This window comes from Carassius auratus, chromosome 43 (assembly GCF_003368295.1).
Source record: "Carassius auratus strain Wakin chromosome 43, ASM336829v1, whole genome shotgun sequence".
Classification (NCBI taxonomy): domain Eukaryota; kingdom Metazoa; phylum Chordata; class Actinopteri; order Cypriniformes; family Cyprinidae; genus Carassius; species Carassius auratus.
In genome coordinates, this window is record NC_039285.1 from 16,128,990 (window position 1) to 16,149,376 (window position 20,387).

General features: G+C 37.4%; 1 protein-coding gene across 1 annotated transcript in view; it reads left to right on the top strand.

The window, feature by feature from the left end:
- Nucleotides 1-218: 218 nt before the first annotated feature.
- Nucleotides 219-20,387, top strand: part of emc8 (ER membrane protein complex subunit 8) — a 38,741-nt gene continuing 18,572 nt past the window's right edge. Inside the window, exons 1-4 of the mRNA XM_026231230.1 lie at nucleotides 219-634; nucleotides 19,839-19,915; nucleotides 19,997-20,066; nucleotides 20,171-20,265. Coding sequence (XP_026087015.1) covers nucleotides 428-634; nucleotides 19,839-19,915; nucleotides 19,997-20,066; nucleotides 20,171-20,265 — 449 coding nt within the window. The 5' untranslated portion in view covers nucleotides 219-427. The remainder of the gene's footprint in view (nucleotides 635-19,838; nucleotides 19,916-19,996; nucleotides 20,067-20,170; nucleotides 20,266-20,387) is intronic.

The window sequence follows — 20,387 nt, forward strand, 5'->3', positions numbered from 1 at the left end:
AAATGGCTGGCATTAATTCTATGACATAATATGTTAAACTGTTGTCATAAAGGTTATACATCTCTTTTTAATTATTTGAAAAGAATAAATGTATGTAATAAAATATAGGTAAAGTATATTTTTTTTTCATTAGCCTTTCCCTTGATATCATCGCCTCACACTCCATCCCAGTAGGTGGCGGAATAAGCACCAAAAGCTGGTTTGCCAACTGCCATCGAGAGAAGAAGAAGAAGAAGAAGAAGAAGAAGTGCACGTTAGGTTAGATCCAGAATGGAGGTGAAGGTTGACGCGTAATAATGAGCGAATAACGTGTTCGATTGAGACTAATCAAGTGTCAGTTTTGAGACAGTGATTTATTCCCAAATATCACGACATCAAGAGAATCTGTCGCGGAATAGGGGGTTTCATCACAGTAAGATCTGTAAACATGTCCTTAAAACTGACCACTCAAGCGTACTGTAAGATGCTGCTACATGCAGCTAAATACCCTCACTGCGCCGTAAACGGGCTGCTGGTGGCTGAGAAACACAAAAAGAAGGACAGCCCTAGAGACTCCGTGTTGTGCGTGGATTGTGTACCTCTGTTCCATGGGGCTTTGGCGTTAGCCCCCATGCTGGAGGTGGCACTCACATTGGTAAGACGATTCTTTTGTCATATCATTTTAGTTGTGGAGATAGATTTTGGGCTACCACGTTCACATATAACCGGGAAGAAATCATATTTTCCTGGTCTGGAAAAGTGATATAGATAATTATTAGTAGTCGTTCCTTTTCAGTCGGGAAATCGATCAATCGGGGATCGTCTTAACTGGGGATGTGCATGTGAGCTAATTTACGTCCCATTCCAGCAGATTCGTCAAAAGTCACTGCAAAGCTGTAAAGAAAAGACGCTTGTACATTCTTAATGTTCTTAAAACATTTTGATGCTATTATTACGCTGTGGTTTACTCAATACCTGTTTTAATGCATACGACAAAATTTGTGTTAATAAAATGAAAATATTTATTAAAGTTATCAAATGAATGCTGCCTCATAGGACAATTAATTACTCCTATCTACCCAAATACTTATCAAATAGCTGTTTTGGTGCTTTATTTTCGTATTTCCCGTTAATGTTTTATTAATTTTATTTAAAAATGAATGCATTTTGGATCCGCTATATGATGGGGAAAATAAGATGAATGAAGTTGGCTTAAAAATGGATTCGAACTCGGATCAACTGCATCTAACCAAAGTCGCTGTTGTGCCACTGACGCAGACGACAGGATGTGTAGTTTTGACTGGATGTATATGGTACATTAAAACTATAAATAAATAGCAATAGATTTATTTATAAAAAAATAGGTTTATATATCATATTTAAATTATTTTACATTGTTGACAAGGCAGCGTCTGAGTAAACAATAAGTAAGAAAAAAAACATTTTGAATAGGAGTAATGTATTTATTAAAATATTTGAGTCAACAATATGACCACATAAATCCACATCAGTATCGCAATTTTCTTTATTTACACTCATTCCACCCACCAATGTCTCATTGGGTCAGTCAAAATCACACAGCTGTTGTCCACTTCACTGGCATAAAGACTTATAGGGATAGTTCACCCAAAAATCTAAATTATGTCATTAATAACTCACCCTCATGTCGTTCCAAACCCGTGAGACCTCCGTCCATCTTTTGAACACAGTTTAAGATATTTTAGATTTCGTCCGAGAGCTCTCAGTCCCTCCATAGAAACTGTGTGTAAGGTCTATTGTCCATGTCCAGAAAGGTAAGAAAAATCATCATCAAAGTAGTCCATGTGACATCAGAGGGTCAGTTAGAATTTTTTGAAGCATCGAAAATACATTTTGGTCCAAAAATAGCAAAAACTACGACTTTATTCAGCATTGTCTTCTCTTTCGTGTCTGTTGTGAGAGTTCAAAACAAAGCAGCGGGGTATTCCAGAAAGCAGGTTATGTGACATACCCGGGTATGTTTAAGAGTAAGTAAGCGGATAACCTCAAATTTCACTTCCAAAAACGGAGGTAACTTTCAGGGTATGTTAGTAGTCATAGCAACTCACTCTCTGAATTTAACCTTCTCCGGAGCAGTCTATGTTCCAGGGTTAGTTCACTTCAGCGAGCCTTCAGTGGACAGATAGCGCACAATATTATATAATATTACTATATGTAATATAGCCTATTATAATATATATATATATATATATATATATATATATATATATATATATATATATATATATATATATATTAGGGGTGTAACGGTTCACAAAATTCACGGTTCGGTTCGATACGATACACTGATGTCACGGTTCGGTTCGGTTCGATACGTTTTAGATACAGCAAAATGTAAAAACATCTCAACTTTTCAGAATGCCGCAAGCGCACCGCGGGTCATGTGACAAGAACCAACCAATCAGCTTCATCCTTTCCCGTAACAACGTTGAGAGCTCAGCCAAGATGAAGGAACAGCTGATCATAGTTGTATATGGATTGCAATTTTGAAATAAATTCAGTAGCAGAGCTACTGCAAGCGATTTTTAGAGCTGCAAATCCATTTATCCTTCGCTGAAATTTCCGCGTCTCATGGAGAGAGCACGTCATTGTTGCTTAGCAAAGACAGACGCCTCATGAGCGCTTCTGCCCGAGCGCTTTGGAAAGGAGGAGAAAGACGCGCTTAGCGTTTTCCATGCGTTTTTAGGAGCGATATGTGATATAACTCAGCACGCGCTGAAGGCTCGTTGCAAAATGTCTAATGCATTTAACAGACCAGAAATATAAGATCCTAAAATAACCAACAGGTCTGGTGTTTGGGTTGGATTCCCTGTAAGCTATAGTGTCTAAATGCTGCAGGGATAGTTTGCTGCGTGCATGTTTCTCCTTTTTTTCGTCTTTTCCCAGATAGTACTGACGCATATATCCCAGATATTCCCGCTGGTTTTTTTTTTTTTTTTTTTTGTAATCCCGCTGGTGTACCCTGTCATGTTGCAGATGCGACATACCGTTGTTTTTTTATCCACCACTCTCTTGCCATCACCATTATAGCTTAAAGGGAATCCAAAGTGCACCCAAACACCAGACCTGTTGGTTATTGGGGGATCTTCTCATTTCTAGTCTGTTAAACGCATTGGCTATTTTGCAACGAGCCTTCAGCGCGTACTGAGTGAGCGAGCGCCTGCTGAGTAGCCTAACATAAACATATAAGATGGTGTTTTTTTCTTCTTCGGGAGTGTCAGGGGCGTTGCCTGTTACGTTGTTTGGGTTATTGGGCTACCTTGTTGAACGCATATCATTATATTTCTTTCTCTCTCTTTTTTTTTTTTTTTCAAATATAATTAATTACTCCAACGAACCGTTCGGTATACATAATGCGTACCGCGTACCGAACCGAAAGCGTCGTACCGAACGGTTCAATACGAATACGCGTATCGTTACACCCCTAATATATATATATATATATATATGTATATATGTATATATATATATGTATGTATATGTGTGTGTGTGTGTGTGTGTGTGTGTGTATATGTTGAGGAAGCGCTAATATTCGCTTGTTAAGTCTGACGTCACGTAGCAGCGGTTCCGTGTCCAAACGCTCTATCAGTTACAACGAGAAAACAACAAAAGGTGCTAATATAAACTCACAATGTTATAGAATACTAGCGAAAAATTTATAATCGTAACATTTAACTCCATACCGAAGTCCCAGATAGCCAGACAATGAAAATATAAATATATAAAAAAAATATATAAAAATGATTTGTGTTTGGGACGCTGTGGGCACGGAGACTGTAGTGTATACTGTAAGTTTGAAAGCGTTTAGCTTAAATTATTAATATGAATAAACAGTGCTCATAAACGGCTGCTGAGTTCGTATTCTCAAGTGAAGCGAGTTGAGGCTTGGACCCGGAAACAGCGCTTCTTACGTCATCACTTAACAACCGAATAAGTAAGAAGGTAATATATTATTCTAATATGATTATTTCTTCTATTGACATATATGAGTTATCGATAAATTATGTATTAAGAGGTATGTATAAACTATAAAACACTATGACAAGGTAATGTTCAAATTATATTTGTTTTATTTATTACATGTTATTAGGGCTGTCACTTTTGTGAAAAAAGCCTTTTCGATTTTTAAGACATAAGTGTTCATTGAATCGATTGTAAAATAAATTTTCCATGTCTTAAAAAAAAAAAAGACATATCCTTTTTCAACGGCAAATAACAGACGGACGTAAAGAGAGTGCTTGAAACGCACAAGTCAGCAATATTTCTTATTTATTGGCATTAGAGCTGTAATTGGGCCTTAAAAGATAGGCCCGACAGGACCCGATCCCAACAGTTACATTTTGATTGACAGTTTTTTTAAAGCCCGAACCCGTTTACAGCCCGACATTCAAATGTGCGCACACACACAGCTCTTGTGTCAAGAATGAGTAATTTATACATGTTTTAACATATTTTATTCACAACTAATGTAGACTAAGCCACTTGGAAGTTGGAATAAAGAGAAAAAAAAAAGTCCTCTGTAACATCGTAACATCTCAGGACTCTATAGACATAGGCTCATTTAGCCTATAAATAGACCAGCGCACCAATAAAAACAAGTATTTTTTAACAATTTAAATTAAGATACATTTTTAATTGAGATGGGTATTTGGTAAAACCGAAATTAAGATAAAGGCTCCGCCTTTGCTTCGCCAATAGCAGCTGACATTTAATAAAAGAATAATGCCAACATTAGCGTAAATACTCCACATTATGCATTTAAGACTCAATGAATATTTAGTTATCATTTGAAAAACCTTCACTCACAGAAATTAGGCTAAGCCTGCATGTTTTTGTGGAGGAACATTATTGAATCCACTGTAGATGTCTTCAGCGCGTTCCTGTTCTCACTGATGATGCGTCATTATTCACTCATTATTCTCATTATAAACATGGTCAAAACTTTTCCACACCTCAGACTTTGCTTTAGATGCTGGTGACACCAAAACGTAATCGCCAGAGGCAAGCCTCCGTTAACACGTACTCAGCATCCATTTCACATCTTGCTTGCGCTAATCGAAACGCATCACATGACCGCTTGTTTACCTCACAAAGCGCAAGCCCGAGCCCATGTAAGATGATATAAATTAAGCCCGAATCCATCGAGTCCCGTCGGGTTCGGGCAAAGATCTTCAGCTCTAATTGGCATGAAGTTTCGTGCATAACAACAGCAACAGGAGTGCAATTTTCTCGAAAAAAAAATATATGCAATGGGGACTGCTGCCATAACATAAATTAAAAAATATCACTGCTTCAGCCCGGCTGCATTTATGATTTAGGCAATTCAAGGCAATTAGGCTGCGCAAGGTGGGAGTATTACTGCCAGTGTTTTACCACAAAAGCCGGTCGCTGTCAGCTGGTAATGGTGACTCCTTTTCATAACTCCGCATCTCCTGTAAGAGGTCGCTTGCGACGTCACTGGGTCTTATAGGCGCATATTTTCTGTCTGGCTTTCGCAATGCCTACTGCACTTTCGGAATTCTTTATTTTCTTTTTGTTTTGTTTTGTTACATTTATATTTTAAAATGAAAGTTTACTTATTTCAAAATGAATAGTGTACCTATTTGGTTAAAATCGATTCCCTATTTTCATTTTTAAAACTTTTTTTGGTTGGTCTGATCGATTGTGCAATCGATTTTCGGAAGAAAAGTGACAGCCCTACATGTTATATCTAACACATGGAGTGACATTTTCTATAATGTCTAAATTCTAAATTAAAATGCATATCTGATATGACTTGTATAATTGGAATTAAACCAAACAATATAATTCACATTCTCAAGGATTAAAGATTAAATGGAAAAAAAATAAAAAAATGATTGCACAGCCATTGCTTAGGTGGCGATATGCACTAAGCATGTAAACAACTAATGAACAAAAGAAGAATAAAGTAACAGTTTGGCACGCTTTTTCTTAGCGTCCGTTTCTGTACACTGTAAAAAAAATAAGTTGATTCAACCTAAAATAATTTGTAACCTGGCTGCCTTAAACTTTTAAGTTCAATAAGCTAAAAAATATTTGTTGTTTACACATATATTCAAGTTCCTTAAACCTAGAATTATTAGTTGGGGTAAAATAGGTGAAGCTGAATCAACTTTATATTTATTATAACTAGGGGTGTGCCGGTTTCAGATTTGGTGATGACGGTTATGACGTGAGTCAAATGTGACGGTTCATAACATAACCGTAGGGGGTTTGAATAAAATAGTTTGAATAAATGAGCAGACACTGATTAGCTACTTGCTTTACGTTTATTTAAAATTAACAGCAGTGAATGTGCTTTCCGTTAAATGAATCACACACAGTGAACAAATCCGTAAAAAAAAAAAAAAAAAACATTTGCAATGCCCGTGCTTTGTTTTAAATAAATCACACACAGTAAACAAAACCTTTTAAAAAAGTAGGCTACTTAAATTCTATAAGAGCATAAAAATGAATGAGTAGGCTAGGCCTAAATTATAAATGATAAAATCTACATACCTTTATCAAAGAAAAAAAGTCGAACAACGACTGTTTTAATAATACCTTAATTAAACTAAATAAAGGAAACAAAAAAAAGTGCAATGACATTTTAATTTCCTAATCTTTTTCAACTTCCAAGTTCCGTGACAGGAACACCAACATGTTCACTTTACTCGGTTTGAGTGACGATCTGACAGGGGTAGCTATGTTCCCCGCAGTGCTAAAAACTCGCTCTGATGCGGTGCTTGTAGCACAAATACACATGTATTTACGTGCCAATTTTGCTAAGAGCGGATAGCGCGTTTCATTGTCTCGCCACCATGCTAGTGGATCTGCCGTAGAATCAATTTGTTGTTCTTGGAGATAGCGGGTTAACTCCGTGTCAGCGCGCGCTCCGATCGATAAAGGGGCAGAGAGTTCAGACCTCCGTTTGTTAAGGAGATCTCCAAGATTTCTCTTCTTGGGAGGGGGTGGTGCACAGACCTCTCCCGAATCATCTCCAGCAGCAGCAGCCTCCGAAGCACCACTAACTCCGCCTCCGTTTCCCTCGTCAGCTGATACAATTTCCCCCCGGAGTGCATCTTTTGTCTCCTCCAATCCATCCCCCCATTGCCTCTGTATCGTGGGTCAAGGAAAGATGACTTTGCCAAAAGCTCCTGAGTGGCTGGGGCACTGTATTTGTCCTCCAGTACGCTGGACATTTTGCGTTTAATATTTTGTGTCAGATCCGTTTCATTGGGGTTTGGTTTTAAAAGATCGCATGTCAACAGTTGCAGGACAGGCTTTACTGAAGAAACTGTTACATAACGTTCCCCAGAGAGAATGTCGGTGAAGTCAGCCACAGGTTTTAGAGATTCTTGAAGCGATGTTAAAACTTCTTTATCTTGCCATTTAAGAATCAGATGCTGGTGCTTTCTATCTGAGACCAGGAGACGTGCGATCGCTTGCTCTTGTTCCAAGATTCTCTCTATCATTTTCTGTTTTGTTCCCCACCGTGTCGGACAATCCTGTGAAATAATAAAATATATGATTATTGGAAGAGGACGTACAGTAATAGAAAAAAATAAAACGAGTACCATGCTATAGCATATTGCTGCCTTTATGATTTATATGCAGATGAAAAAATAATCTAAAACCAATTCTGGCAAAAACTAATAGAATATAATAATGAAAATCTAATGAGTAAGACTACTCTATATTAGTATTATAACCTTATCTGCAAGACCCATATCAGCATTGCTTAAAATTACTGTTTATTTAGCATGCATATTAATAGAACAGTATAATATAGAGTTAACTATTGGCTAAAACAATTCTTACCAGAATAAGGCTGTGCTGTGGGAGTTGAAGTTCTGTTTGTGCCTTTATCAGCTCTTTCTTTTTTTTCCAGCTCTGAGAAAAAACGCTCACTAGGGACCGACATAGACCTATAGCTCGGCCGGTTCGGGCAGCTTCACTGTTTACACCGTTGGTAACAGCCAGATGCAAATTATGTCCAAAACAATTTAGCCACGGCCATCCTAATTGCCTTACTGCAGCAACAATGTTCACTCCATTATCGGTAGTGATACATGACAGCTTCTTTTCATCCAGACCCCAGTCGTGCAATCCTAACTGCAGGCATTCAGACAAGTGTTCCGCTGTGTGGCTTTCAGGCGTGTAGCTTGTTTCCAAACACTTGGATTTCAGTGACCAGTCTTTTGCTATGTAGTGAACGGTCAGGCTCATATATGGGGTCATATTCACGCTTGACCACATATCTGTTGTCAGTGCAAAATTACTGATTTCCTGGAGTTCTCTTTGCACGTCATCCTTTACCTTACTATACAAGGCCGGAACAGCTGTTTGTGAGAAGTACTTTCTCCCAGGCAACTCGTACTGTTTGTCGAAAGTATTCAACATTTCTTTAAATGAACGTTTTTCCACCGTCCACAAGGGTACCATTCCTACTACCAAATATCGAGTCACATTATCTGTTAGTATTCTCCATTTGTCGCTGTCTTTTTTATATTTCGTCGCCTTGGAAAATGCCTCGGCCATATTCAACTGCCTCTGGCCAGATGTGGATGGTTGAGCGGCAGCAGAAGCAGTGCTTAATCCAAGGGCAGCATAGGCCGCAGGGTGGTTAATCTTCAAATGGTTACGGAGATTAGTGGTGTTGGCATTTGTAACAAATACCGTTTTTCCACATATTCTACACACAGGCTCATCAAGATTTTCTGGTTTTCCGTTGCCATCTGGTTTAAACCCGAAATGTGCCCATATAGGCGATGTAACATTTTTTTTCGCAACGAGATCCATCGGTTTTACCTTTATTCATTAAGTTTTAATTTGAACCGGAACATGTTCCGTCACCTCCGACGTTGGATCCGGAACATTTTTTATTGGATCCGGCACCTCAGTCCTATGTCACTATGGGAAATTAATCGCCTAAATTAAAAAAATTGAATTAATATTTGTGTAGTGTTAAATGTTGTTATCGATAGAGATACGCAGATGGTGTATTATTTCATCCGCAACCACATCACAAAACTCATCATCCGCACCAACGTTTTTTGAGCAAATTTCAAAGCCGCACCCGCCCGCCATCCGCGGATTGGTTTGCGGTCTATGGACGATGCAGTGCTTTGCTGATGCGAGCCGCAAAAAAAAAGCCATTGTCTGTTCTAGAAAGGATGCAGCAAAGATATTTAATGCTAATGTATGAGGCATAGGCCTGCGCTGAGTTTCATTTACGATGAGATGCGCTCTAGTGCAGTGCAAGTGAACGCGGCGCGCTGGTGCTTCCATGTCACGGTTATCATTGTCTGCTGTATTTGCTTCTTATTTATTAAAATACATGCAATTGGTTTATGAAACATTTATTAAAATTAAGATAAAATTTTTACAAAACGAAATTCGTTTTTAAGAAAGGTTTTCTACAAAGAAAAATTTAATGAAGTGGTAAATATCATGTCTGATTTACAAAACTTCATTAAGTGGTAAAAACCATGTCTTCTGATATATTGCGAATCTTATGATCCTATCTAAAAAAATGAAAATCATTTTTGATAAAAAATGTTTGTAAAAAATATTTTAATGACACGGTTTTGGCGGTTATAGAGTTCTAATGACGGTGTTCAACTATAACCGCCGGTCTCACGGTTATATACTAACCGTCACACCCCTAATTATAACCAACAAGTTTTTAGTAAGCCCAACTAGACAAGAAAGTTTTGGCAACTTAAATTCAAGTTGAAACCACATAAAATTAGTGAGACCAACAAACGTTGATTTGTTTCAACTAATTATTTTTTTGAATAAACTTGTAAGTATAAGTTGTGCAAACTACATACAAATTGGCTAAACCTAGAATTAATATTTGGGGTAACAAAGGTGAAGCTGTATCAACTGTATATTTTGTATAACCAACAAGTTTTTAGTAAGCCCAACTAGACAAGAAAGTGGTGCTAACTTAAATTCAAGTTGAAACAACATAAAAGTAGTGAGACCAACAAACGTTAAGTTGTTGGAACTAAGCATTTTGTTGAATAAACTTGTAAGTACAAGTTGTGCAAACTAAATACAAATTGGCCAAACTAAGCGGCTTGTTGAATTAACTTACATTTTTAAGGCAGCCAGGTTACTTTTTCAAGAATAGTTCATCTCACTAGGAATGTTAAGTTCATTCAACTGGCTGAACTATGAAATTTGCCCACACAACTCAAGTTTCTATTTTCTACAGTTCCACATAAAAACAGAACAGACATTTAAAAACATGCAATGCATTTTATTTCAAAGTTGACAGCATGCTATTTAGTATTAGTTTGTTTGGTATAAAAACAAACATTAACATTTCATATTTACTGTAGCTACGTATGTAACAAAAAAGAAATGTGCCTAACAATTTTCTTAATATATATTGAAAATAAGTTTCCATATCATAACGTTTCGGTCTAAAAAACTTCTAAACAAAAAAGAAAATTTTATAAAACATTGTACATTCAACAAGTTTTGGTAGCTTAAAGGGATACTTCACCCAAAAATGAAAATTATGTAATTAATAACTCACCCTCATGTTGTTTCAAACCTGTAAGACCTCCGTTTATCTTCAGAACACAGTTTAAGATATTTTAGATTTAGTCCGAGAGCTCTCAGTCCCTCCATTGAAGCTGTGTGTACGGTCTACTGTCCATGTCCAGAAAGGTAAGAAAAACATCATCAAAGTAGTCCATGTGACATCAGAGGGTCAGTTAGAATTTGTTGAAGCATCAAAAATACATTTTGGTCCAAAAATAGCAAAAACTACGACTTTATTCAGCATTGTCTTCTCTTCCGTGTCTGTTGTGAGAGAGTTCACTGCAGTGTGTTCCGAAGATGAACGGAGGCCTTACGGTTTGTGAATGACATGAGGGTGAGTCATTAATGACAATTTTCATTTTTGGTTGAAATAACCCTTTAACTCAATGGCATTTTAGAACAAATATGTTAAACTTTAACCATGCAAAATGCTGGTGTGATGCAACTTTTATCATACAAACAGTATACACTGGTTTCACTAACAAATCAATGATACCAACTGAAACTGTATTACTGACATTAACTAGGCCAACTTGCCACTACACGTTGTCTTGAAGCAAACGGTTGCGGAGTCCATTAACTTTTGCAGAAAAATTGCCAATGTCGATGCCCATGAACACTTTTTGTATCAATTCGAATGTGTACTTCAGTCTCTTGGGATAGTCTAAGTTAAGACAGGAAAGAAGCAAAGGCATTAGCAACATCTCCAAGGTCACGTTTGACAATCTTCTCCTCCAGAACCACCGCTACATCCACCATCTCCCTTTCTAGCAACGCTCTGCTGCTCCCACCTTCTTCAGTGATGAGAATGCCAACATCAACAATTTTGTAGCATCTTCTTCTGAACGGTCAGCCTAAGAACATAATGAACAAAGATATTAGTAAATAAACATGTACTGTTACATTACCAAATTGAATGTGCTACCCTGTGTGAAAATGACAAGTGCAACATTGATGATTACCGGAAGAAACATTTCTCTCATAACACAATATAATTTGTGTAGTACTAAACTATCACTTTCCTTAAAAATCAGACTAATATATGCAATAGAGTTTTAAATGTATATTAAACCATTTACAAGAAGAATCAGTTTATGAAATTAAAAGACTAATTACTTTTACACAAAATACTAAATTTACATTTTTAAACTTTGCCACTATCTTAGGTTTTGATTTGTCAGCAAGATTTTAGTAATTTATATTACAATAACATTTATTATGAAAACAAAATATTGAATACCCGGTTCTTGGAAATTTGTAACCAGTTCTAAAATGGAACTGATTTTAGATCACCCAACCCTACTCTCAATGCCAGTAGCACTGGGCTGAGCTTTGCCACTGTAGTGTGAAACCACTGTAAGGGTATTGTTCTGTCACTACTGTTGTCAGACATGTTTCTGTAGTTGGTTAATATTAACCTGTATCTGTTGACTTGCGCATGTCAGCCACGGTCTCTGCTAAAAATGTTCCTGTACTACTTCTTAAGTCAATTGGAACACAGTTCATGCACATAGCTCACTTCTAATGAGCTAGTTATCTGAATCAGGTGTGTTAAAGAGAGACATACAAAATATGCAGAGTGGGGGGTGCGAGGACAGTGATTGGGAAACACTGAGGGAACGGTCACCCAAACATGAAAATGTAATTTAATTACCCTCAAGTTGTTTTACATCTGTATTCATTACTTTTTGTTAAACATAAAACAAGAGATTTTAAAGAATGTTGGCAACCAGACAGTTTCTGTTCCCCATAATATTTGGAATTCAACAGTGACCACTCACTGTTTCATTACCAACACTTTTCTAAATATCTTCATGTTTTTCAAAAGAAAGTACTTCAAGCAGGTTTAGAACAACTTAACAGTGAATAAAATTTAATGTTTGTGTGAGCTCTCTTTTTAACAGCCAGATTAGTCTGATCTCCATGTCATAATGAAGTCAGCTCTCATACCTCACAGACACGGATGAAAAAGCTGGGATCCTCCTTTAAGTAATATGGCAGTCCAAGCAAAGCAGCTGCTCGTCTCTTCTGGTTTGAAGTCTCAAGACACACACACAAAAAAAAAAAAAAAAAAAAAAAGACAAACTGTAATGACTCCAGAACCAAGCATGCTCATAATTATGATAACACTTTGACAAATATTGAGCAGAGTGTAAGTGCACTACTGATTAAGCTCACACACAATTGAATGGTTTGGTCTCACACACATGTGCAAAAAGGTATAGCACTTGTGCTACTGTGGTAAATTTACTGATCGCAGACAACTTCTGTCACCATTTTTCCAAAACTCATCAGATCTGGAATAAATTACAATAAAAACCTATTTTGAATCCAAAACGGCAATTTTCACAAAGCTGACGAGTTTGCACTCCTGATTACAGCTTTTGATGCCACCACCTAGAACACAACTAAATTCTTCAAGCACGTGACAAAATGGGGAAACTACTTTTAAATAGGAAATTACAGAATATTTACATATTTACAGCTGGTATTCAAAGGATTAGTATTAAGTTACCTTAGGTAATTCTTCCAGACGTTTTTACAGAAGGTAAAAGTCACAGTAATCTTTAATGACATCATCCGTAATTATTATTGAGATGGCACATTCAGATGGGACTAAAATCACTGAGAAGCTCTTGAAAAAAATTCTGCCGCCGAGGATGCACTGATAACCTGTTTGATATTTGTCTAGTTTACCCTAATTTAACAAACATTTATCAATACAAGCTGGACATAAGTTTGCTCTTACCTCAATTAAGACGTCTTAATTCAAAACGGAGACTTCGTCAGCTGTGGCTGCTTATCGACCTGTTCTGACGCCTGGGGTTTCCTTGCAGGGCCTACTGATGGATGTCCGTTGTAAATTTAGGCCTATAACCTAAAATATATAATCAAATGAACAAATAAAACTCCTAAGTTGAGTTATGTTAAAGACACGTGGCAATAATGTGCACAGTATGGCAGGGAAAATATCATTGACTCATTAATTCATCTTCTAACGTTAAAATTGTTTAGGTAAATTGTTGCCATGTTGTACTAAATGTTTAATTAGTTTTAATTAAAATGAGGTAAACTACAATGTCACCACAGCGGTTAACTCGTTTTAATTAAAGAGATGTTAACGAAATACAACGTGCACCACAGTTAAATAAAACAGGGAACGAATAAAAAGTCAAATTAACGAATTATCTTAACTAATAATAACGAAGTCATAAAATGAGAAACAAATACATGATCACTATAAATTTATTTTTGTCCACATATCATGTTTTACACTCCGTGCAACACTGCCGCGAGGATCACAGATAACCTGTTTGATATTTCTCTAGTTAACCCTAATTTAACAAACATTTTCATCAATACAAGCTGGACATAAGTTTGCTCTTGCCTCAATTAAGACATGTTAATTCTAAATGAAGGCTTCGTCAGCTGTAGCACATGTCGACCTGTTCTGACGCCTGGGGTTTCCTTGCAGGGGCTATAAATGTCCGTTGTAAATTTAAGGCCTAAAATATATCAAAATCAATTGGACACAAATAAAGGCTTAACATTTAAGATGGGCAAACTGTTAACTCGATTTAGAAATAAGACAACAATAACAAATTACATCATGGCCACAGCTGAATAAAACAAGGGAACGAATTAATAGCCTAAGTCCAGTGAAAGAATTATTAATCATGGACACGATTTCACCATCACAAGGGAACTAATTCATGTTCAATAGAAATTTATTTTTGTCCACATCACATGCAGGGTTCTATAAAAAAAAACAGTGGCAAGAGGATTACACTGACAACCCTGTATTTATCTAGTTTACACCTTAACATATGTGATCACTATAAATATATTTTTGTCTATGTTTTACACTCCTTACAACACTGTAGCACGGATTACACGGACAACCCGTGTAATATTACTCTTTACCCTCATTTATCAAACATTTTTCATAAATATAAGCTGGGCATAAGTTTGCTCTTACCTCTGTAACTCTTGACTCAAAGATGGCGACCTGTTCTGCGATGAAGGCTCGGACCGGTGGGCGGGGTTTCCATGCATTGCCACTCGTACAACTTAGAAATTTTTGTTGCATGAACTACTGTGATTGAACGGATTAGTTGGGCACTGGTGAACTTAATATCTTAAGTTTACCCAACATTTTAGTTGAGCTGACTTAGGAAAATGAGTTGGGGAAGCTAAAGTCTCAAATCCTTTTTTACAGTGTAGTGACTCGTCAATTCATTGCTCTTTTGAGAATGTCTTGAGTCTTAACCAGGAACATACTCTGAGTTGAATGAACTTAACTCCCGGACGCATTTTTGGAACCACATACCTTGAGTAAACAAGGTTTGGGGTTAATCAACCGAGAGTTCAGTGTTTAGTTCACGGTAAGTTAACCCTGCTTTCTGGAATACACCCCAGTTTGTGTTATCCGGTTTGCGAACAAATCATTCGATGTAACCGGATCTTTTTGAACCAGTTCCCCAAATCGAACTGAATCATTTTAAACGGTTTGCATCTCCAATACGCATTAATCCACAAATGACTTAAGCTGTTAACTTTTTTAATGTGGCTGACACTCCCTCTGAGTTAAAACAAACCAATATCCCGGAGTAATTCATTTGCTCAAACAGTACACTGACTGAACAGCTGTGAAGAGAGAACTGAAGATGAACGCCGAGCCGAGCCAGATAATGAACGAAGATTGACTCTTTCACAAGTCAAGAACCGGTTGTATCGGTTTTCGGATCACCAGTAGTTCTTTTGGACACTTCAATTTAATAAACTGGTTGAAGAAAATGGTTCACCGGTTCTTTTGCGCTCGACGTAATGGCGTCATTGGCGATGATTGCCCTTGATTCAAGCCTTCGATTTACCCGCGCTCATAACATTAGCACAGAATCAGTTCAGAATCAATCACCAAAATAACCAGTTCAGTTCAGATGCTCTGTGTGTCATTCTGCTTCAGTTCGATTTGGTGAACTGGTTCAAAAAGATCCGGTTACATTGAATGATCACAAAGGGCGATTGGATTATTTTAATATACTATCTCTGTATTTGAAAAAAAAAAAATCAGTTATGACTTGTAGTACACTACGGTTTCAAATGTACTTTAATGTACTATATATATATAAAAAAAAAACTAATCCAATCGCCTTCTTCCCAGACATTTCTAAGATACATTTGACATTTAACATCAAAACAAATAAAACTGGTTACCTTAGATCGTAGATTCAGTGGATCCATCTTGGCTCGTCTTGATTGAACTTCAGTGAACTTATTCCATGTGCGGTTTAATATCAACCAATAAGATTCCATGTAAGATGTTGCGTTTTCATTGGTCAGTCGTTGAAGCCTATTTCTGATTGGTTGTTGCCGTTTTGACAGCGTTTATGCCAAAAGTAAAGAGAAAGAAATCGAAGAGTACTTGACCATGCGTGAATGCAAAGGACACAGTCTAAGCACATACACACTTACTTTAAGTGAAGAGGAGAGATTCGCGATTGCACTGAACACGTTTTAAGTGCAGGCATACTCTCTGAGTGAGCCCAGAGAAAATTCTTACAAGAGCAATGTGTATCTGAGAGCACGCGCCCAGTTCCCGTGCGTAAGCCAGGAGATTCGCGCTCCGCACATTATATTCCGTGATCGAGGAAAGAGATTTGGGCTCGGGCACATTATATTCCATGTGCGAGCAGAGAGATTCGTGCCCGCGCATTATATTAATGTACTTTCTCGCTTTCATCATTTGACAGGGAAATAACACCATATTGTTTTATTTATTAATTAAACTTACATTTCACCAGATTGTAATTTATTCAAGTTTTTGGTTTACCCACGCTCATAACATTAACACAGAATCAGTTGTTCAAAAGAACCAGTTTGGTTCAGATGTGCTATGTCAGTCAATGTAGGCAATCTGTTTGGTTGCTTCCCACTGAATCAAGCATGCGCAGTATCATCAGCTTATCGGTTCTCAATTTGGACGCACGCGAAAGAAACGGTTCTTGGTTCAATGTACTGGTGATCCAAAAACTAATGCAACCTGTTCTTGACTCGAGAATGAGAACTGCTCCAGTGGTGGTCGTATACGTTCATTATCCGGCTAGCTGTACACATGCTGCTCTGCTCATGTTCATCTTCAGTTCTCTCTTCACAGCAGTGTAAATGAATTACTCCGGGATTTATAAATAAACAATTTTTGCAGAATTTAATGCCTGAAATAAGCCGTGCACACGCATCATTAAAAAATTAACGGTCATTTCATTTAACTGATTGACTAGCTTTCATTTATTTTTCTCTTTATTGAAGAAATATTTACAATAGTAAATATTGTGATTTCAGAGAGATTTGACACGTCTAATTAAAGAGAACATATTAACCGAGAGTTTTTTTTTTTACTGACCAGAAGATAAAAGCACATCATTGTTAATTCAGTGGTAAGAAATGAATTAAATTTTATCCTACTTAGTCAATGTTTTTCATTTTTAATGTCTGAAAATATAAAATTCACATTTTTAAAATCCAATATTTAGACATTGTCATTTGGTGCTAAAAAAAAGCATAAAATCTGCATTATTATATGATACATGGTATTAAACCAATAATAAGGAGTGGATAATTCAATCTCGTTGAATGCTCCTTTTGATGGTTAAATGTTCTCTGGTTATTTTTAATGATTAAACCATTGTTTAAAAACCCAAGATAGCAGAACTTAACGACTTCAGACCTGTGGCACTTACGTCTGTCGTCATGAAGTCGTTTGAAAAACTGGTTCTGGCTTATCTGAAGGACATCACTGGACCCCCTGCAGTTTGCTTACCGAGCAAACAGGTCCGTGGATGATGCAATCAACATGTGATTGCACTTCATCCTGCAACATCTGGACAAAACAGGGACTTATGTGAGGATCTTATTTGTGGACTTTAGTTCCGCATTCAACACCATCATCCCAACAGCCCTTCAGACCAAACTGACCCAGCTCTCTGTTCCTAGCTCTATCTGTCAGTGGATCACCAGCTTTCTGACAGATAAGCAACAGTTATTGAGACTGGGGAAATTCACATCAAACAGCAGCTCCACCAACATTGGTGCCCCTCAGGGATGTGTTCTCTCCCCTCTGCTTTTTTCCCTGTACACCAACGACTGCACCTCTAAAGACCCCTCTGTCAAGCTCCTAAAGTTTGCAGACGACACTACAGTCTTCGGCCTCATCCAGGACGGTGATGAGTCTCCCTACAAACAAGAGGTTGAGCAGCTGGCTGTCACTTTCCCCACTCACCATCATGAACAGCACTGTGACTGCAGTGGAGTCATTCAGATTCCTGGGAACCACCATCTCTCAGGACCTGAAGTGGGACAATCACATTGACTCCACTGTTAAAAAGGCCCAGCAAAGGTTGTATTTCCTTTGCCAGCTGAGGAAGTTTAACTTGCCACAGGAGCTGCTGAAACAGTTCTACTCAGCCGTCATTGAGTCTGTCCTCTGTACTTCAATAACTGTCTGGTTTGGTTCAGCAACAAAATCAGACATCAGAAGACTACAGAGAACTGTTCGGACTGCTGAAAGGATTATTGGTGCTCCCCTGCCCACCCTTCAAGAACTGTATACATCCAGAGTGAGGAAAAGGGCTCAGAAAATCACTCTGGATCCCTCACATCCAAGTCACCCCATCTTTGAACTTTTGCCATCTGGCCGGCAAAAAAGAGCCGCAAATACCAGAACAGCAAGGCACAAGACCAGTTTCTTCCCCCAGGCAATCTACCTCATGAACAGTTAAATGTTCCCTACTTATGCTTATAAATGTGCAATATCCTTATATTTATTTGTTAACCCTCCATCCTAGAACATTCCTGCATCTCACTCAATCCTATTCCATTATCATTTATAGCACAATTGTTTATACACTTATTTATTTGCCAATTTGTAAATCTCTCTTTTTTTTTTTGTCTGTGTGTTGTTGTCCCTCTGTACTGGAAGCTTATGTCACTAAAACAAATTCCTTGTATGCGTAAGCATACTTGGCAATAAAGCTCTTTCTGATTCTGATTCTGATTAAAATGAGACATGGTTTAGTACTGATTATTTACGGAGTAAAGAGGTTAGAAGAACGTTCTGGGAGCCTTCATAGAACTTTCTGGGGACGTTCTCTTAATATACATAAAACATCCTTATACACAGACAACCTACTTAGACCTTTCTGGGAACATTGCCACAATAGTCCCTAACCTAAAGGGAACGTTCTATTTACAAAAACTTTACTGGCTCACCAACAGGGAACCAAACACTACCATTCTCAGAACGTTCTGGGAACCAAAATTGTTAGCTGGGAATAACTTAAGTAATTTGTGGAGTCGTGGACTAATGCTTACTGTAGACGCGAACTGATTCAGTCCGATTTGGTGAGCTGGTTCAACCGGTTCACTAAGAAGAACCAGTTAAATTTGAAACAATTTGTTCCTAAACTGGACATCACTGATCGATTACACCAGGTTACAGGTTGGTCTAAATGAATAATTGTATAATTATTAAAAGGCGTTAAGCCTTTGGGACCCAATGCTGTATTGGACACCCATATTGTATGTTCAGGGAAAAATGCATGCTAAATATAGATCCATATATGATCCATTATATTCAAAACACCAGCAAATTCATACACCAGCATATTTTGCAGGAATAAACTAAATGAACAAAGTTGCTTTGATATGTCAACTTCCAAACATATGTCAATTTCAGTGTACGTGCTTGTTCGATTATTTAATCTTTCTTGGAACATTGTTGACCATAATTTGTTCTTATAAAATAGAGATTTGAAAAATAACATTTTGCAGGGGTGACTAGTAAAGTTAGAGTTTTTCTAATTCACTTTGGTGCAGATTTGAGGTTTGATTTGTTTCATTATTCCAGTGTCTTGATAAAGACACGATTAATGATTTATCATTGTTCAGGGTTTGTGTGATTTTTCAGCCTGCAACTTTTAGCTCACTAGCTCAGACCAAATAGCTTGTCACAATCAAATGTTGTGTTGGGGAACTGAGGCCCAACCATGTTAACTGGCAAAACTGTCATGATCCCACCTTTAAATTTTACTGGAGCATAGCATAGCTATGTCCATCAGATAGTTCATCATAAACTTTTGATCTTTTTAGCAGGGCAAGAGAACTGTACCCGTAATCAGTATATTGTGAATCTTCGATTAAAAAGTCATGTTGAGCCCAATACTTTAGTGCACTTATAATATCTAATGTCTTTCTTTCCTCAGATTGATACATGGTGCAAAGAGAACAAGTATGTCATTGCTGGCTATTATCAAGCAAATGAGCGTATAAGGGAAGCCAGGTAAAATTTGAGCTTCTTCATGTGCTTTGCATGATATGTATGTGGTGTATGTGGAATGTTGTTATCTTTCCAACTTTTCAGACCTAACCAGGTGGCTGAGAAGGTCGCTGCCAGAATCTCAGAAAACTTCAGTGAGGCTGCAATGATCATGGTAATTTACATATTACATTGGTATTTTAAATAAGGAATATTACAGCCCCATCACATCTATGACATAGAGCTACACAGTAAAACTGCATTGTTTGTCCCCATTAGTTGGACAACAGCAGATTCAACATGGAGTGTTTTGTGCCTGTTCTCTTCATCTATGATCATCATGATAACAAGTGGAAGTGCAGAGAGCCAAGCACGTAAGTAGAGTTCATTTTGTAACATTACAATCATATTTCAAAAATTTGTATTGTCATTAATTAATTAGTTTACGCTGATCATTTTCAAACACTTAGAGCATGCAGTTTTAAGGACAAAATTA